Here is a 19,991-nt window from a genome sequence, read left to right as displayed (position 1 = left end):
AGAACAAGGAGCAATGGTCTCAAGCTGCAGTGGGAGAGGTCCAGGTTGGATATTAGGACAAACTCTTTCCCTAGGAGGGTGGTGATGCACTGGGAGGGGTTCCCCAGGGAGGGGGTGGAGTCTCCATCCCTAGAGGTGTTTAAGTCTCGGCTTGACAAAGCCCTGGCTGGGTTGGTTGAGTTGGGTTGCTCCTGCCTCGGGCAGGGGGCTGGACCCAGTGACTCCCGAGGGCTCGTCCAGCCCTAATCCTGTAGGATTCTGATGAAATTGGTTTAAAATAATGACTCATGGTGACGTTGAGCGTCTGGGTGTTGGACCAAGGACCGGACCCCAGCGGAGGCTGTCAGGCTGACGTCTTGTTGCCAGCGTGAGGAGACTTGCCACTGGTGCAGGTACATCGTACAGAAGCATAACCACCAGTTCTGGGGTGGCTTAGCCTACGGCAGTTTGTCCTTCATTCGGCGTACTCAGTTGTAACCTGCTGAGGCAGGGTGACGCCAGGCCCAGTATTTCCAGAGGCCAAAGTCTCTCCTGCACCTAGCCAGGCTTCACGAAGCTCAGCCAATCTCCATAGCTTGATCCGCACTAGATAGATTCTCTTCTCTCGCCTCTTCTTACTAGAACAACAGAAAACACAGAGCTTCAGTCATAGCCTGCACCAGTGAGTGCCACAGGTTAACCACAGGGCCTATGTGAAAAGGCTTTCCCCTCCACCATTGCATTTCCACAGCTTGTCTCCCGTGTGACGTTGTAACTCCAGGAGCGGGCTCCCCGATAGGGTCTGTTTGTGCTGCATCTCCCCAGCGCTGCCAAGTGGCTGGAGTGCCAGCTGCTGTCCTGTCTACAGTGCGTGTCCAGAGCTCTGCTGGGCTGCGGATTGGCTCCATTAGGGGGAGCAGGATACGGCACTGGGCGGCGTCCCTTGGTTTTCGTGCAGGACCCTTTCTTGTGCCTCGCTGGGCACTCGGCCCTTGGCAGCCCCTGGGGTCTGGCTGGCCGAGGGGCCAGGGGGGCTCTTTGCCGGGCGTGGAATGCAGAACATTTCAGCTGCCTGGGGCAGTGTGGCCCAGCGGGAGGGCCTGGGTCGCAGTGGCCTCGCTCCCTTTCTGGCAGGCGTTGCTATCAGCAGGGCGTGTTTTCAAGTGCAGCATCCAGGATGGCCCCGAAATGCCGCAGGCGCACACTGGCTGCGGTTTCGCCGAGATGAACGGACCCTTGGCCAAATGCCAAGGAGCATGGGAGCTGTCAGATGGGGTCAGACTCCGGCCAACTTTGGCGGACGTCCTGCACCTGACAGAGGCCTGGCCCGGACGCTCAGAGGCAGGTGCGAGAAACCCCACAAAGGGCAGTTGTGGGTTCTTCGTCGTCATGGCAACCCCCAAAGGGGGATGTCCTGGCGGATTGCACACCAGCCTCCAGCGAGGTCCGTGAAGAGGGCTGGCTGGGCGTCCCGTTTCCGCCAGCAGCAGCGAGCTCACAGTGCCCTCGCAGCAGGGAGCTCAGACGCCTTCCCCAGCTCTTGCTTGTTCTCTCTTAGGGTGTGTCTAGACTCCGTCGATGGAGCCATGTAGATGAGTTTACTAGACACAGCAAAATGGCCGCCGCGCTGTGCTGATCAGCTGATTGTCGGCTCAGCGCAGTAATCTAGACGGGGATCATCCAACCCAGCTCCCTCTGTCGTCAGATCCTTTATGCCTCAGCATAAATGGTGCTGGGGTCAGCTGATCCCCGTCTAGACTACCGCGCTGAGCCGACAATCAGCTGATCGGCACAGCGCGGCGGCCATTTTGATGTAAATGAAGCAGCGATTATTTAAATCGCCACTTCATTTTGCTCTGTTTGGTAAACTCATCTACGTGGCTCTGTCGACGGAGCCGTGTAGTCTAGACACACCCATAGTTACTAAGCTAACGCGGGGGCTCGTGTCATCCAGGAGCACAGCTAATCCCGTCAGGCCAATCGCTAAGCTGCGAGCCGGGCCCGCAGGGCAGCCTTGTTCCAGGAGATCCACAAGCTCCCCGGCCCTGGCATCCCTGGCCCTGGCGACGAAGTGTTACCTTCGGTCAGTTGCCAATCTGTTGCCTCGACTGGTTCCGTGTTCCGGTGTTGGCAGGAGGGTGACTGATCCCTGCGCGACCATCCCTCCTACGAATGTTTGAATCCCGCCCCCTTCCTGTTGATCTTAATCAGGCAGCAAAGTCCCTTCTCAGAACCCCTGCTGGCCCCAGTGTGTTTCGGGGTGGGGGGAGGTGGCTGTGCTGCACACGTGGGGCCCGCTCGGAGGCCAGCTGCGAGTGAGCTCTCTGTCCCCCGTGCCTCGGGGCTGGGGGAAGCCATTGGGCACGTTCCTATCAGTCCTGGAAGCCCGCTCCTGCAGCCAGAGCCGGGCGAAGTTGCCTTCCGGACCAGCCATAGGACCGGCAAGGCCATCGGAATTCTGCTCTGCAAACGGGTCGAGATGTCGGCATTTGGTTTTGTGCCCATGGACATGAACGGAGACGAGGCGACCTTGGCCCTAGACTAGCCCGGAGCCCCGGTTGGGGCCCTGGAGTGGGAGAGGCAGGCTCCCGCGAAGCGCCCAGTACCACACTGTGGCCAAAGGGAAGGACGTGGCCCTGGGAGCATTGGCAGGAGAATCGGGACCAGGAGCGGAGCCGATTTTACCCTTGTGGATTTTGCCCTGTGGCGGCCGCTGCCAGCGAGCTGGCTCTGGTTCCAGCGGCATCGCTCCAGAGAAGAGCCCGCGCCTGCCTGGCAGTGACAGATCAAAGAGCTCCGCTCCCTTTGCTGCTCAAGAGAGAGGGGAGGGGGACATGACCCGCTCCGGGCCCTTCGGCCTCGCCAGAAAAGTCCAACACGGTGCAGAGTCTGGCCGCTGACCTGAGACCAGGGCAGCCTGGAAATGGGGAACAATTTTTAACGGTGAGTTAATTAACTGTTGGAACAACTTCCGGGGGGGGGGTCCCCCTCCCTAGCCGCTCTGTGATCCAGATGGGCTGTGTTCCCGGGGGAGATGCTCAGTGTTATCAGCCGGCCCCGCCCGGCCTTGGAACCTGCGACTGTGCAGCAGTGGCGGCAGCGAGAGGCGTGCGGGGGCTGGTCAATCGTTGCTGCCGGTGCTTTAGGAGCTGAGCGCCTGTGAAAAACAACCTGACCGCGTCATGCTCCGGGTGTGCAGCGAGGAGAGGCCAGAGCCCGAGCAGCGGGTGACTGAGCAGCAGCCTGGCTCTGCGCTGCATTCGAGCAGCAGCCGGGCCCGCGGGGCCTTGCGGACACTCGTGCTGGCTGGAGGGAAGCGTGGGGACTGGGAGAGGGCCGTGCCTGCCTGGGACTGACGGCGCGGTGGGGAGCCCCCGGCCCTGCACCCTCACCCGCAGCCAGAGAGGACTCTCCGCCGGGCCGTAGAACAGAAGGGTTATCGCTGCGCAGGGACACAGCACGGTGCAGGCTCCACGGCAGAGCCGTAGTCCTCTGGGGGGAGGGGTTCACAGGCCCCTGAGCCCCCCTGTCCTGGACTTAGTCTGCTCCCTTCATGCTTCCCTCCGCCCAGTCTGCCCAGCTCCCAGGCCCTGCCTCCCTCCCTTTGTCTCTGCCTCTGGGACGAGCCTTGTTCTCTGCTCAGGCTGGTACTTAGGGGTCTGGGCCAAGCCACGTGTGGGGTGAGTCAGTGGGAATCACACCCCACAGCACAGCCAGGTGTAGGTCCCTCTTCAAACCTGACTTGCTTTCTCCAGTTCCACTCTTCCCTCCCCACCTGGCTAAACAAGCCCAAAGCCCTCCGCCTCCCCAGGTGGGCCACGTGCCCCCAGCCAGCCCAGGAGCCAGAGCTGCACTTTGGGGAGCCCAGACTCTCCACCGGCCCAGGGCAGCACTCGGAGGGTGGGGGGATGGTCAGGGCTCCTCCCGGGCACCCCGCCCAGGGCAGATGGGGGCCTGGGACTCCCTGGGTGGCCTGGCTCAGGTAAAGCTGCTGCAGGGGGCTCTGTTCCGTCCCCCGGGGTGAGTTTTGCCGGGTGAGCGTGGAGAGACTCAGCCTTTTTCCGTCTACATTGCCGGTTGATTCAGGTTTGCTTTTAATTGCGCCAGGAGCCTGAGTGTGTGTGAAACCCCAGCCGAGCAATTGTGCTGCAGAGCCCGTCACTGCATCGGAGCGGCCCGGTCCGTTGGGAACAGGCCCTCGCAGCCCGGGGAGGGTGGCACCGTTAGCCCCACCGGGCCTGGGCCGGGGAGTGATCGGAGGCCGTGGCCAGAGATGGGCCGTTCTAGAATGTCCTCGCTGGCGACCCGAGCGCGCCTTTGTGACGAGCGGCCCCACTGCTCTATGACATGGGCCAGGAGCTCAGAGCGTGTCTGCGCCGCACACAGGAGGCGCCACTCTGCAGGGCTCCTGGAGGGGCAGGGCAGGACGCACGTGGGCGAAGACCGGTGGCTGCGTTCGCATGGCGGCTGCTTCTGCCGAGGACTCCCCAGGGCAGGGGGAGCGAGCTCTGGAAGCCAGCGCCCCGCACGCCAGCGTTTCTCTGATCAAATCGTCTCTCTCCTCCTTGCTGGTGAGTGCGCGCCCCTCTCCGTCCCACAGCCGGGGAGCGATGGAGAGTCCCTTTGGCCGCAAGGCAGCGGGAGCAAGGAGGCAAGAGGCCTCGGCCTGAGCCCCACCGCTGCTCGCTTTGCTCTCGCCTAGGCCCTGGGACTCGCCTCCTGCTGGCTCCCTGGCCTGAAAATAGAGGCCGCAACGCTGCTCGAGGGGAGGCCCTGGGACGTGACCTCTAGAGGGACCCACGTAACCTGGGGAAAGCCAAGGCGCTGGAGCAGGGCCCTCCCGAGCTCAAAGCAGGTGCTGCAGCGGGTGCCAGGCTCTCGTCCGGAGGGCGGGCCCAGCACTTTACAAACTCTTGGTGAGAAGAGCTGGACAGGCACCTTCCCTGCTGCCACAGTGCAGTGCCTGGCGCGCGCGGGACGGCCCGGAGTCGGCACACAGCAGTTTTGGCCGGGACACGCAGGACACCAGCTCTCCAGCTGCATCGAGCGCGGAAGGGAGGATTAAGGGAGCCTGGCCAGGGGGCTGGGCACCACTGCGGGAGTTTTCCCGGAGGTGTAACAGCCACAGCGGGAGGCATCTGGAGCCGAGATCCCCCTGGCGTCCCGAGCTCGTTAAGGCCAGATGACCCCTGGGGCTCCCGGACTGGCACTGGGCGTGAATTCTGAGCTCTCCTTCTGTCCCCAGGGCATGAGGAAGGTGCCGATCGACACGGCCGAGTGGGATGGGTATTTTGACGAGAGCGGCCACCTTGTGAAATCTTGGGACTTTATTTCAGCCAACATCCTGGACAGGGTGAGCCGGGTCTGCGGGGGACGGGACGGTCAGCGGGGGGGCCAGGCTGAGTGGGGCAGGGGCTCCGGTTGCCGCCAAGGCGCACCCAGGCGGGGCATGAAGGTGGCCTCAAGGCTCCTGGACCCTCCCACAGCCTTAGGCCACTGGGGCGAGGCTGGACCCGTCCGCCAGTTCAGTGCCCCTCCCCCATGCCCCATGCTGGCACAGCAGAGCACGTGGGAGCCGCCCCAGGAGGAATGTAGCCAAAGTCCAGCAGGTGCTAAGGCCCATCCGAGGGGTCGGTGTCTGCCGCTGGCCTCGGACCCCAGGTGGCTGGGACCATCTGAAATGCCACTGAGCCTCTCAGGTGTGGGCGGGAGGCCTCCCTGGATAAAACAGTAATTTGCCTGCGTTCCCAGGAAAGCGCAGGAACGCCGGGCCCGCTGGCGCCCCTGCCCTCCCAAACCCAGCCGGCCAGCCCCCTCTTGGCTCTTGCAGCCAGGGGTTGCTCACAGAGGGACCCCTGTGGCCCGATTTCTGCCACAAGAACTGGTGCTTTGGGAATTGGCCTGCAAGCAGCCGGGGATGCTGAGCTGACTCCAGGCAAGTCGGCACCTTTTCAGAGAGCCGCGAAATGTCCCAGTTCCCCTTGGGCTTTGCCGGGAGCGAGGAATCTTAGTGCTCAGCCCTCGGCCCCGCAGACCCGCCCTCCCCGGCACGACTCCGCGGGCCTCAGCTGCCTGCCCCGGGTCTCCTGTCTGCACTTTGTGGGACTCAGCTCACTCCCGGGGCGCTGGAGCTGTGGCTGGGCCCGGCGAGCCCTTGGGAATGGCAGTCCTTCCTCTGGCATTTCCGCGTGGCTGGCAAAAGCACAGGGAGTAAAGCCAAGGAGCGTGTGAGGTTCCGGGAGTAGTGCCCCATGGCCACTCGCCCGGGTCTGGCCTGTGCGCGGAGCTGCCTGCCCCTCTCAATGCCAAGACACGAGGACTAAGGAAGCGTTCAGAGGCTTGAGGCCCGAGTGAATTCCCTGGGAAGTGGGCGCCCAGCTGCCTTTTGTACTCATGACCCCCCTTGCAGGGTCTGGACCTCGCAGTGAGGCCAGAGGCATGGAAGTTCCTCACGGGCTACTACTCCTGGCGGAGCTCGCAGGACGAGAGGCTGACGACGGAGAGTATGAGGAGGTAGGTCCCCGAGAGCAGGCGCCACCACATAGCAGGGCGGCTGGTGGTTTCCCGGGCATCCCTGAAGACACGGAGCTGATGGTGACGATTACGGCAGCACCTAGGCACCCCGCCAAGCATCTGGAGCAGTGAGACGGGGAGTGAAGCAGCGAGTCCCAGTGCACGTCACAAGGGCACCCCAGGGAGACGCTCCAGGCTGCATGGGTGGGCAGAGGGAGAGTTCTGGGAGCCCGGGGAGGGAGGGGCTGCCTTAGCGGAAGAGAGGGAGGTGCTAGCGGCGCCAGGGGCGGGTTGGCAGCATAGGGCTGTGGAGGTGTAAACTGCTCGAGCGGGGCGTGGCCCTCTGGTGCACTGGCTACTGAGCTGGAGAGTCTGGCACCAGGCTCCATTCCTGCAGCATGTTCTCAGCCCCCTCCCACCTTCTTTCAGGAAGAGTTACGAGGCCTTGTGCAACATGTACGACAAGATCCAGCCGCTGCTGGAGACGGAGCACCGGGGCTTCCCGCAGGTCTGCAGCTTCATCAGTAAGTCGTCGCGGGCCTGAGCGGGGTTTTTCCAGGGGCAGCAGACAGATGACTCGGTGTGATTCGCAGGGCGCTAGCCCTTGCCTGGGGCTCTCGCTAAGCTCCGGCATTGGAGGTTTGGCTCCAACACTCAAGCACTGAGGGGTGTTTGCCCGTCCCACACCTACGGACACCGCCTGTTCGGTTGCACTCTCCCACCTCTGCTTAGCTTGGGTGGGATCTACCCATGTGATTGCTGCGAGTCACTGGTAGCCTTGTTCCTTCTGGGTACGTCTACCCAGCCGTGTTGTCTCAATCACTGACGTGATTCCGAAACAACCTAATCCATATCCACACCACAAGCAGCTGTTTCGACAATGGCACAATAACTCGATGGGAGGACGTCTTCCTCCGGCTCCCGTAACCCTCACGGGAGGAGGAGTAAGGGGAGTCAGAGGAAGCAGGCTCTGTGTAGACAGCACCAAAAGCCGAATTAAGCAATGGACGGAGCTCAAGTTGTGTAGCTTATTTTGGCTTTTGCCCTGCTGTGTAAACGTGCCCTGTGCTTGGCTCGAACGTCTGCCCTTACACTGTTTGAGAGGCACTGTACTGCTAGAAGCTCTGCCCTTCACAGCAGGTGGAAGCCCACGGTCCTGATCACGGCCAGTCTTTAACGAGCCCATGATGCTATCGGGAAGAGCAGGAGTGCTACCCCGGTGTCCTGGCCAGATTCCAACGCAAGGAATTGCCCCCACTGCTCACTTAAGCCCCGCCCTGCGGTCCCACTTTGTGATGTTCTTCTAGTCCTGAACCGCAGGATTTATTGCGTGAGCACGTGGAAGCCACAGCAGTGCCTGACCCGGCAGCGTCTCGGAGCTGGCCCACGTGGGTGGGGGAGGCAGTTACACAGAGACAAAGCCCGAGAGAGGAGTCTGGAAAGCCCCGGGGCCGTTGCTTGTAGCGCTCCATAGCCAGGTGTGCTGCACAGGGTGTGTTAAACCATGCTGCACGGGCCCTGCTGCGCTAGCTGGCCACCCGCACGAGCCAGCCCCACGGAGGCAGGAGGGAGCTGGAGCCGCTCGGCAGGGCTGGGTGGGTTCTTTAGCAACAGCTGGTGATGAGCCCGAGGACCAGCGCAGGGCCCTAGAAATGCAGGGACAGCCCCGTGAGCAGCTGTTCTGTGCAGAACCGAGTGTCCACCTGCCCTCAGCAGCCCCCAACGGCCGGGATTCTGCAGCTGCCAGAGCTGAACTGCCCTGCGGAGCAGGGGCCCTTTCCTCAGACTCCGGAGTCTCCTGCCAGCAGACGAGGCCCATTAGCTCTTGTCCTCCCTGCAGTGGATGCTGGGAACCAGGGATTCCCGCCCGCTCTAGCACAGCCTGTAACACGCTTGCTTCCGCACCATTCATTGGCTTTGCCTGCAGCCTTCCTTTCCCAAGATTAACCAGGCCTGGTTCCTTTAACCTCCCCTCCCAGGCCAGAGGTCCAGCCTTTCACAAGGGCTCTTCTCTCCAGTTCCTCCACAGCTTTCCTAGAGCACACTGAGCCGAGATTCCCCAGGGTGGAACGGCTTCGGATGGTTCCTCCAGGCCTTGTGTGCAATGCTCCTGCTAGTGCCCCCAAAGTGAGCCTCGCCTTTTTCACAAGTGCACCACACACCGACTCTCATCCCATGTGTTATGCACCATTCCCTCCACCGGGCAGTTATTCCCCATCGTGCAGTTGTGCGTTTCTCTTCCCTCCGAGGGAAGGAGTTTGCACTTGACTTTCTTTAGGGCCATCCTGGGGGTCTCAGACCGATTCTCTGACTCGCTCTAACTTCTAACCCTTCCCGCGTGGTGCTCGCTGTGCCTGTGGGCTCGGTCGGGACCCTCTCCAAGTCACCAAGGAACGTACTGGCGGTGCCACGGCCAGGACGGCGGGACTCCCAGTGTGACAGCCAAGCAGTGACAACTGCCCTGCTCCTCGCAGAAGGTTGTTTTGTCACCAGGACTGTGAGTGCAGGGAAAGGACGTCTTGGCTCGATGCAAAGGGGAACGCACCTCACTAGTCACACCAGCTGTTGTCCTAAGCTCAGGCTCAGGCTCTCTCCAGCGCCGGGACAGAACCTGCGCATGCACCCCTCCGAGCGCAGTGAGTGACAGCGCCGAACATGCCAGTGTGAGCCAGGCCGTGCACTCAGCTGTTAGCTCCGCCGCGTTCCAGCGCCGCTCCTTGCTCAGCTTGGTGAAGGATGTTGTGTCTCCACACTCCCATAGCACTCGGGCCACGTTCACCCAGCCAAAGCCCACAGCCAGGAATGCCGCATGTGGGACATGGACACAGGAACACAGAACACCTGCCGTGGGAGGAGTTGTGAGCAAGTGTAGCTTAGCACCAGCTGCTGTCGCCATCCACAGAATCACGGAATCACAGAGCACTAGAGCTGGAAGGGACCTCGAGAGGCATCGAGTCCAGTCCCTGCCCTCACGACAGGACCCAGCACCATCCCTGGCAGGTGTCTGTCCAACCTGCTGTCACAACTAGGAGAGCTGACCAGCAGCCTGGTGGTTAAGGGGTTAACCTAGCCAGGTATCTGGTCAGCCAATAGCAATGCAGGTAGGGATTTCAAACTGGGACAAAGGAATTTTTAACTTTTCCCTCCTTTGTCTGAGTCAGAGCGTTTTCTTCCACATAACAGGGAGATGGGAAGGCCTGTCTCTCTCCCAAGAATAGACTTTTGATATGCGTAAGTAGGGCAAAGTCTAGATAATCCATCAGGTGTTATTGTTTTCTGGTTTGGGAATGTGGAATTGATGTCTGAGCTGTTCAAAATGTATTTTTTTTCTTTTCCCTTTAAAAGTATTTTCCTTTTGTACTTAAAGTCCTGAGCCCAGGCGGTCCCCCTGAGTATCTAGATTAATTGGTGGCTCTTTTCCATATAGTCACTATGCTTGCAACAGTAATTTTGTTTTGATAATAAAAGTTTGCTTCTTTTTTTTTAACCTGGTATTGGTTCGTGTCTCCAAGAAAAGTCTTTTCACAATATGTAAGTAGGGCAAGTTAACCTGTCAGGTTTTATTTGTTTTATGGTTTGGGAATTTGGAATTGATGTCTGAGCTGTTAAAAGTGTTCTTTTTCCCCCTCTTTTGTAACTAAGTCCTGAGTCAAGAGGGTTCCCCTGAGTATCTAGATTAATTGGTGGTTCTTTTCCATCTAGTCATTATGCTTGCAACAGTAATTTTGTTTTGATAATAAAAGTTTGCTTTCTTTTTCTAATTAACTGGTATTGGTTCATTTTTCTGTCTTGGTTTTACCTTAGGGATGAGATTTCCCAAGTGATTTCTTCCCTGGTTTTCTTATAAATACTTGAGTGGTGGCAGCGGTTTTTTTATTCTCCAAAATCCGGGTATTACGATTTTGGGAGGGAAGTTTCTGTACCAAAGCCTGGAAAAATAAGGTTTCGGGGTGCTTTTGTGGGCCCCCAAGTCTGCATTTGTCATGCCAGAGTGGGGAACAGCCTTGTCACCTGCTCTTAAATATCTCCAGGAATGGAGATCCCACAACCTCCCTAGGCAATTTATTCCAGTGTTTAACCACCTTAACAGTTAGGAAGTTTTTCCAAATGTCCAACCTAAACCACCGTTGCTGCAGTTTAAGCCCATTGCTTCTTGTTCTATCCTCAGAGGCCAAGGAAAACAATTTTTCTCCCTCCTCCATATGACACCATTTTAAATACTTGAAAACGGCTATCATGTCCCCCCTCAATCTTCTCTTTTCCAAACTAAACAAACCCAATTCTTTCAGTCTTCCCTCATAGCTCATGTTCTCTGGACCTTTCATCATTCTTGTTGCTCTTCTCTCGACCATCTCCAATTTCTCCACATCTTTCTTGAAATGAGATGCCCAGAACTGGACACAATCCTCCAACTGAGGCCTAATCAGCGCAGAGTAGAGCGGAAGAATGACTTCTCATGTCTTGCTCACAGCACTAACATTAATGCAGCCCAGAATTATGTTTGTTTGTTTGTTTGTTTGCAACAGTGTCACACTGTTGACTCATATTTAGCTTGTGATCCACTATGACCCCAGGTCCCTTTCTGCAGGGCTCCTTCCTAGACAGTTGCTTCCCATTCTCTCTGTGTGGGCTGTTCCTCCCTAAGTGGAGTACTTGGCATTTGTTCTTATTAAACTTCCTCCTATTTACCTCTGACAATTTCTCCAGTTTGTCAGATCATTGTGAATTCTGACCCATCCTCCAAAGCACTTACAATCCTCCTGGCTTCAGATCCTCCACAGACTTTATAAGCATATTGTGATGTAGTGGGGGTACCTGGCTGGTTTCTATGCTGCTGGCTCTGGGGTAACCCCCACTGGCTGCTGTGGGTACCACGACCCAGCAAAACAGGATGAGTCACTATGCAAACCAGTGGCCAGACACCCCCCATGGAGAGGAACAAAGGAAGGTGGAATGCTGCCCTGGCTGGGGGGCAGGGCTGGAAGAGGGTTAGTGAGTTGTTGGCTGGAAGCATGGAGGTGACAGCCTAGGGAAAGGGACTGGAGTTTAGGGGCCCAGTCTCCCCCATCTCAAGGGGGCCTGAGGCATCCTAGCCCAGCTCTGTGACCAGATTACATCTGTGCTGTGCTGTATCCTGGAGAGGCAATAAACAACCTCCATTACACCAGCTGGTGCAGTCTGTTTGTGCCATTTCGGGGTGCAGGAGACGGGGGAACCCCATCGCGCCATCACACATATTACCTTTGCCATCATCCAAACTGTTGATGAAGATATTGAACAGAGCCTGTTAATAACTGCTCTCTGAAATCGGTTATCCATCTAGTTATGCACCCACCTTATCGTAGCCCCATCTAAGGTGTATTCCCTAGTTTACTGATAAAAAGGTCACAAGACTGTATCAAATGCCTTACTAAAGTCTAGGTATTCCACATTCACCGCTTCTCCCTTTGTCCACAGGACTCGTTATCCTATCAATGAAAGCTATCAGATTGGTTTGACGTGATCTGTTCTTTCCAAATCCATGCTGGCTGTTCCCTATCACCATATTATCTCCCAGATGTTTGCAGATGAATTCCTTAATTACTTGCTCCATTATCTTCCCTGGCACAGAAGTTAAACTGACTGGTCTGTAGTTTCCTGGGTTGTTCTTATTTCCCTTTTCATAGGTGGGCTCTGGATTTGCCCTTTTCCAGTCCTCTGGGATCTCTCCCGACGTCCATGGCTTCTCAAAGAGGAAGCTAGCACCTCCTCTATGGGCTCCTGGACTCCAGCTATGCAGTATTTCTTTTCCACGGGGACTGAACGTTTGCATGGTTCTGATTGGTTGCCATTGACCTGGCTTGATTCCACGTAATTTTGCGGGTGTCCCGTAGGTAGTCTAGGGAAGTACGGACACAGCCATTTCTCCCCGCAGGCTCTGACCTGCAGAGGCTGCACATCCGAGATGCACAAGGCAACTCCATGGTGGACAAGAAGCAGCTGGAGAAGATCCTGCTGCTAACCTACGTGTGCAACACGGAGGCTGGTGAGTGCGGGGGCAGCAGCACACCGGGGCCTGGGCAAAGGCACCTTGCTGTGTGGCTGAGGCTCGTGGTGAGTTTGGGCCCGGGCCCTGCTGGCCCGCCTGGTTTCCCAGAGGTGGGCACTTGGCCCGTGTGCTCTCGCTGACTTGCTCAGTGGGCGGGCGCAAATGGGAAAATGGCTGTCCTGGGGGAGTGGGATTGGGGGCAAGCGGCTAGGCCAGCCCCCACAGGGAGGCACGGCTGGGGGAGGCAGCAGCATTCCCAATTCCAGTATGTGGGACCCCCACTGGGGGCTCCAGCAACCAGGCAACTGCCACTGGGGGGATTGAGCACCCCCTGCCCGGCGGGGCTCCCGGGACGGGGCCCTCGGGTGAGCAGCTGGGGGTGTCCTGCGTTCTCTCTGGAAAATACCATCACCTGCCCAGGCTCCTTTCTGCAAGGGGGGGTCTTGGTACTTCCAGCCAAGTGAGGTGCAGGACAAGCAAGGGGTGTGCGGCCGGGCAGGGAGACACGCCATGTGGACCTGGAGGTGGTGACTGGCCCAGCAGTGGGTGCAGGGAGCAGTGGGGGGTCATGGGCAGTGGGTGCAGGGAGCAGTGGGGGGTCATGGGCAGTGGGTGGCGGGGAGGCAGTGGGGGGTCATGGGCAGTGGGTGCAGAGAGCAGTGGGGGGTCATGGGCAGTGGGTGGCGGGGAGGCAGTGGGGGGTCATGGGCAGTGGGTGGCGGGGAGGCAGTGGGGGGTCATGGGCAGTGGGTGCAGGGAGCAGTGGGGGGTCATGGGCAGTGGGTGGTGGGGAGGCAGTGGGGGGTCATGGGCAGTGGGTGGCAGGGAGGCAGTGGGGGGTCATGGGCAGTGGGTGCAGGGAGCAGTGGGGGGTCATGGGCAGTGGGGGGTCATGGGCAGTGGGTGGCGGGGAGGCAGTGGGGGGTCATGGGCAGTGGGTGGCGGGGAGGCAGTGGGGGGTCATGGGCAGTGGGTGGCAGGGAGGCAGTGGGGGGTCATGGGCAGTGGGTGGCGGGGAGGCAGTGGGGGGTCATGGGCAGTGGGTGCAGGGAGCAGTGGGGGGTCATGGGCAGTGGGTGGCGGGGAGGCAGTGGGGGGTCATGGGCAGTGGGTGGCGGGGAGGCAGTGGGGGGTCATGGGCAGTGGGTGGCGGGGAGGCAGTGGGGGGTCATGGGCAGTGGGTGCAGGGAGCAGTGGGGGGTCATGGGCAGTGGGTGGCAGGGAGGCAGTGGGGGGTCATGGGCAGTGGGTGGCGGGGAGGCAGTGGGGGGTCATGGGCAGTGGGTGGCGGGGAGGCAGTGGGGGGTCATGGGCAGTGGGTGCAGGGAGCAGTGGGGGGTCATGGGCAGTGGGTGGCAGGGAGGCAGTGGGGGGTCATGGGCAGTGGGTGGCGGGGAGGCAGTGGGGGGTCATGGGCAGTGGGTGGCAGGGAGGCAGTGGGGGGTCATGGGCAGTGGGTGGCAGGGAGGCAGTGGGGGGTCATGGGCAGTGGGTGCAGAGAGCAGTGGGGGGTCATGGGCAGTGGGTGGCGGGGAGGCAGTGGGGGGTCATGGGCAGTGGGTGGCGGGGAGGCAGTGGGGGGTCATGGGCAGTGGGTGGCAGGGAGGCAGTGGGGGGTCATGGGCAGTGGGTGCAGGGAGGCAGTGGGGGGTCATGGGCAGTGGGTGGCAGGGAGGCAGTGGGGGGTCATGGGCAGTGGGTGGCGGGGAGGCAGTGGGGGGTCATGGGCAGTGGGTGGCGGGGAGGCAGTGGGGGGTCATGGGCAGTGGGTGGCAGGGAGGCAGTGGGGGGTCATGGGCAGTGGGTGGCGGGGAGGCAGTGGGGGGTCATGGGCAGTGGGTGGCGGGGAGGCAGTGGGGGGTCATGGGCAGTGGGTGGCGGGGAGGCAGTGGGGGGGCAGTGGGTAAATAGGGCCTTGGGCATGGTGAAAGGGACTTTCCATTTTCCTACTTAAGACTGGCCAGAATCCCTCCTCCCAGACTCCCCTCCACCAGCTGGTGACACGCCCTGCCATGTAATTCTCTGCCAGGTCTCCACACAGACCCCACGGCGATGCGCAGGGACCGTAGAACAGGAACCCCTCTGCCAGGCTGCTGGGGGCTGTGTGTTGCGTACCAGGGGGCTGCCCGCTGGAACCCTGCTCCCTGCCCCTCTGGCAGCGACCCCCCCAGGCAGGGCTGCGGCCCAGTGGTGGACGAGGGGAGGGGTTACAATGGCGCTGCCCAAGCCAGGGATAAATAAAGGACTTTGATCTCCACCGCGGTCCCAGTGACCCCTCCACGGGCCGGGGGGTTAGGCCCTGGGACCGCCCCCCCCCCCCATGCTGGGGTTTCATTTCTGGAGTTTGTGGCCCCTCCCTCACGTCAGAGTCTGGGTGAGTGACTGGCCGGAGCACTGCCCTCGCCTTGCTAGCCTCGCCCCCGGGACGTGTGTCTGGCGGCTGCAGGGTCTGTCTGTCTGCATGGCCGTGCGTCTGTGTGTCCTCTCCCCTGGCAGGGTACCAGCAGGGCTTCCACGAGATGCTGCTGCTGTTCCAACTGCTGGTGGAGAAGGAGCATGAGGTCTACTGGATGTTTCAGTTCTTCCTCCAGAGAACAGTAGGTCGGAGGGTTTGCAGGGCTCACTGGGCCGTGGGCTGATCAGCCTGGCCTGACCCCCACTCCCAGCCGTGGCAGAACAGGGCTAGTCTGCCCCCGGGTTTGCAGGCCCTCCCGCCCGCCCCTGGACGACAGTGATGTGAGCGGAGCCCCATCCTGCCAAGTCGCGCTGACGGGGAGATGGCGCCAGCCCCACAGGGCCTGCCCAGCTGCTGGGGGGAACATCGCAGCGACTGGCAAAACATCCGTGTGGGTCGGAGCAGGTCCCTGCTCCTAAGAGCCCCAAAGGCCAGACTGAGCAGGACGGAAGCCAAGAGGCCCTGGGGTTGGTAGGTTGGAAAAAACCGCCCTAGGGAAGCCGCCACTGAACACCCAGGAAGCCGGTGTCCTCACCTTGACGTCCCCCCAGGCCTGTCAGGGCCTCGCGCCCGGGCTGCTGGCTGCTTCACACAGACTCCCCCCAACCTGACAGCGCAGGCCGGGTGTGTGTGCACCGCGCAGGCGGGGATTGGGCTGCGAGTGTGCTGAGCTCTCGCCGCGTGCGCTGCGTTCGTGTCTGGGGCCGGCCGGCCGGTGGGGAACAGCCAATGCTCCCTGTAAGCTGTGGGCTTGGGCGGCCCAGGAGAGATTCAGGAGCCACCCAGCTGATTAGCAGAGCACCCACGGCCGGCAGCAGGTATTTCTGCTGGTGGTGCACATCTGCATGTGCCTTGATGCGCATAACAAAATGTATTCTGCACATGGATAGAAGAAATTAGAGGGACCCTGGCAAGAGCCCACTGCTGCCACCAGCGAGTGAGGTGCAGCAATCTCCACTACTGGCCAGAAGGCTCAGGCTGGGCTTCTTTCCCACAGACTTCGGTAGCCCACGCCCTGGCCCGCCCCGCCCCGGGGTAAGGCCAATGGCGTTATGGGAAGGATGAATCTGGCTTCCTGGATTTCGGCGAGGCTGGAGGCAGACTGGGCCATCTGATCTCTGCCTCTCCTGCCAGCCCTCCCGGCTTGTCTCTTCCAGGAGCACAGCTGTGTCGTGAGCATTGGCGTGGGGAGAAACCTCATCATGCTCAAAGCCCTGATTGCATTTATGGACCCTGCCTTTGCCAAGCACTTGGGTGAGTCCTGCCAGTCTCCCCCCACCCACAGACCCACAAGGGGGGCCATTCCCGAGGGAACCATTTCTACAGTGACTGGCTTCACCTGGCTCCGTCACATCCCCCCGCTGTGAGCCTCAGGGACTCCAGTGTCCTGTGGCTCCTCGCGTCTGCCTCCAGTGCGATCCTCTGGCCAGAAACCAGCCTCTGGGAGCGGCTTGGGCCATGCCTGCGGCATGTGTAGCGCAGCCTCCCCTTGGGGCCACGGAGCAGAGACACGTGGCCCCTGCAGCCGGCTGCTTTGAGTGGTGTGCAGGCAGGGCACCTGCCCAAGGTCCTGCTGGACTGCTGGCCAGGAGGAGCCTAGGCTAAGCGCTTCCTGCCTCTGGCACCTTCCCCTCCCCTCCTGCACTCCAACTCTCTGCCCTCCTGCTCCCTCCCAGACCCTGCCCCCCGCCCTGGGGCTGCCATTCCCCTGGGCCAGCTACAATATTGACTCATGTTCTCCGAGCCTGGGAGAGGCCATCAGAATCTCCGACTCCATGGGGGCCTGTGCGACAGCCTCTTGCCAGGACACCGCGTGGCGTTGCCATGGCCATGCCTCGCTGCCCAGCCACGTGGCAGCATCCCAATGGTCCTGTGTGCGGCACGGCATTGCCGGCCCCACAGCCACGCCACGCCCGGGCCTGGCAGCAGGATGGCTGTGCTGGGCAGCAGCCCGGCATGGGCGGCAGCAAAGGCAGCGAGGCCTGGTGGGCGACTCCGACCCCGCTGCCCCTCGCTGCCTGACCCGAGGGCGCTTTCTCCTGCAGAAGGGAAGGGCCGAGTGGTGCAGTCGCTGTTCCCCTGGTTCTGCCTCTTCTTCCAGCGGGTCTTCAGATCCTTCGCGGACGTGTGGCGGCTGTGGGAGGTGAGCGCTGCCTTCCTGGCTCCCCTGGCTCCGGGGGGCGAGAGGGACCCACCCCTCCTGGCCGGAGGGGCAGCCAGCGACCGGCCCGAGGGGATGGGACTCCAGGGGGACACACGAATCAGCCCTTGCAGCACTTCTGTGGCGACGCCAAGTGACAGGCCCCCCTCCACTGGGAAAGGCCGGCCCCAGATTGCCCCCAACTGCTTTTCCATGGATTTTTCTGAACTGTATGGCCCAGGGAGTCGGGGGCTCGGCGCTGTACAGACCGAGGGAGTCGGGGGCTTGGAGCTGTACAGACCGAGGGAGTCAGGGGCTCGGCGCTGTACGGACCGAGGGAGTCGGGGGCTCGGCGCTGTATGGACCGAGGGAGTCGGGGGCTCAGAGCTGTACAGACCGAGGGAGTCGGGGGCTCGGCGCTGTATGGACCGAGGGAGTCAGGGGCTCGGCGCTGTACAGACCGAGGGAGTCGGGGGCTCGGCGCTGTACAGACTGAGGGAGTCGGGGGCTTGGCGTTGTACGGACCGAGAGAGTCGGGGGCTCGGCGCTGTATGGATTGAGGGAGTCGGGGGCTCAGAGCTGTACAGACCGAGGGAGTCGGGGGCTCGGCGCTGTATGGACCGAGGGAGTCGGGGGCTCAGAGCTGTACAGACCGAGGGAGTCGGGGGCTCGGCGCTGTATGGACCGAGGGAGTCGGGGGCTCAGAGCTGTACAGACCGAGGGAGTCGGGGGCTCGGGGCTGTATGGACCGAGGGAGTCGGGGGCTCGGCACTGTACGGACCAAGGGAGTCAGGGGCTCGGCGCTGTACAGACCGAGGGAGTCGGGGGCTCGGCGCTGTACAGACTGAGGGAGTCGGGGGCTTGGCGTTGTACGGACCGAGAGAGTCGGGGGCTCGGCGCTGTATGGACTGAGGGAGTCGGGGGCTCGGCGCTGTATGGACCGAGGGAGTCGGGGGCTCGGCGCTGTATGTGCCCGACATCTCCTGGCATTCCAGGTGCCGCCCCTTTCTCCAGCCCCTGCGCCACAGGGTAGCCTATCGGGGTGCATGCTCTGCCATAGCGGCCTTGTTCGGCCTCACGGGTGGCAGCGGCGGGGGCTCCTGGCGCTCAGGAAAAGCCTTGAGGTCTCCAGGCTTCTGGGGCACCTGGCTCGGAGGTGGCTGCTTTGGGTGGAGCATTGAACCCGCCTCTCAGGCCATTCCCTGGCTCTGCCCGGGGGCTGCTCCTGCCCAGGTGTTCCTGACAGGGATGCCCTGCAGAAATTTCCAAGTGATCGTGGCTTACACCATGCTGCAGGGAGTCAGAGACCAAATCCTGCGGGAAAACATGGGTGGAGACGACATTCTAATGGTGAGTCAGCCAGCGGGGAACCTGGGGTTAAGGGAGACCCCCGACCAGCGGGGAGCCTGGGGTTAAGGGAGACCCCCCCCCAGCCAGTGAAGAGCCTGGGGTAAGGGAGACCCCCAGCCAGCGGGGAGCCTGGGGTAAGGGAGACCCCTGGCCAGTGAGGAGCCTGGGGTAAGGGAGACCCCCGGCCAGCGGGGAGCCTGGGGTAAGGGAGACCCCCCGGCCAACAGGGAGCCGGGGTAAGGGAGACCCCCCGGCCAGCAGGGAGCCTGGTGTGAGGGAGACCCCCGGCCAGCGGGGAGCCTGGTGTGAGGGAGACCCCCAGCCAGCGGGGAGCCTGGGGTAAGGGAGACCCCTGGCCAGTGAGGAGCCTGGGGTAAGGGAGACCCCCGGCCAGCGGGGAGCCTGGGGTAAGGGAGACCCCCCCGGCCAACAGGGAGCCGGGGTAAGGGAGACCCCCCGGCCAGCAGGGAGCCTGGTGTGAGGGAGACCCCCCACACACACAGACGCCGTCCCAGGCCATGGCCCCTGTTGGGGAGGCTCCACTCGAGCCCTTCTCAGTGGCAGGGCAGGGGAGAGGGGACAGCCGCTCTGGGCTACACGTTGGAGCCCATCAGCATCTCTCCTGAGGGTCCCAGCCAGGTTCACCTGGTCCTGTCCCAGTGCAGGGGCTGGACTACACACCCAGCCCGACCGTGCCACGGCTGGACTTCCGGGGGCGGGAAGGAGGAGGGGGATAAGGGACGTGGCGCCAGTGCCGGAAACGCCCAGGGCTCGGGGCTGGCTGAAGACCCGGGGGCTCCTGCAGGGGGTTACCCGGTGCAGCAGCAATGAGTCCCTGCCCAGTCAGAATAGGTGGCAGGCGCCCGTGGCACAGAGCCGGGGTGAGCGCAGGGGGGGGTCCCCAGGGAGCTGCCTCCCGCCCGGCATCTCCACTCTCCTTCCCCAGGTCTGCGGGAGCATCCTGGACCTGGAGGCGGAGGAGCTGATCTCCACGGCCTGCTGCCTGTACGACCGGCTCCGGGAGCACGAGGACAAGGTAGCGCGAGCGGGCGCGGTGGGCGAATCGCCCGGCCGGAGTCTCACCCGTCCTTCTCTCCCCAGGTCCCAGCCGAGCTGAAGGAGTTCTTCCGCCAGAGGGAGCCGTAGAGCAATAAACGGGTGTGGCCCAGTCGCGGCTATGGCAGCGCATGCGCAAAAGGCCTCAGAGGGTGGCCCTGGCATCTGAACAAAGCGAGGACCCCTGCGCCCGGGGGCGGGGCGGGCTGACAGCGCTGGAGGGGAGGGGGGCAGCACACGAGCCCCTGGCGGGGCTGCTCTGCGGTACCCCCACGGGGCGCCAGCCTAGAGCAGCCCCGAAGCCTGGAGGTGAGACCCTGGGCTCCTGGAACCATGCCCTCCCCCTGGGTGTGCCCATGTGGCACCAGGCAGCACTGGGCCTGCAGTCGCCCTGTCTCAGGGGGCCCTGCACCAAGGGTCTGTCTACACTAGCCCCCAGTTCGAACTAGGGAGGCTAATGTCGGCATTCC

The 19,991-nt window shown here is 61.6% G+C and overlaps 1 protein-coding gene across 1 annotated transcript; it reads left to right on the top strand.

Annotated features, from left to right (window-relative positions):
- The first annotated feature begins 2,759 nt into the window (after positions 1–2,759).
- Positions 2,760–19,633, top strand: TBC1D21 (TBC1 domain family member 21). Its single transcript, XM_075897576.2, has 12 exons — positions 2,760–2,922; positions 4,366–4,550; positions 5,225–5,332; positions 6,389–6,492; positions 6,922–7,016; positions 12,407–12,517; positions 15,017–15,117; positions 16,133–16,229; positions 17,021–17,118; positions 18,349–18,465; positions 19,412–19,501; positions 19,567–19,633. Exons 2-12 carry the CDS (start codon positions 4,440–4,442, stop codon positions 19,609–19,611), a joined length of 1,077 nt encoding a protein of 358 aa, XP_075753691.2. The 5' UTR covers positions 2,760–2,922; positions 4,366–4,439; the 3' UTR covers positions 19,612–19,633.
- The last annotated feature ends 358 nt before the right edge of the window (positions 19,634–19,991 follow it).

This window comes from Pelodiscus sinensis, chromosome 14, assembly GCF_052426305.1.
Source record: "Pelodiscus sinensis isolate ZL-2025 chromosome 14, ASM5242630v1, whole genome shotgun sequence".
Lineage (NCBI taxonomy): Eukaryota > Metazoa > Chordata > Testudines > Trionychidae > Pelodiscus > Pelodiscus sinensis.
This window is presented reverse-complemented; position numbering and strand designations above follow the sequence as displayed.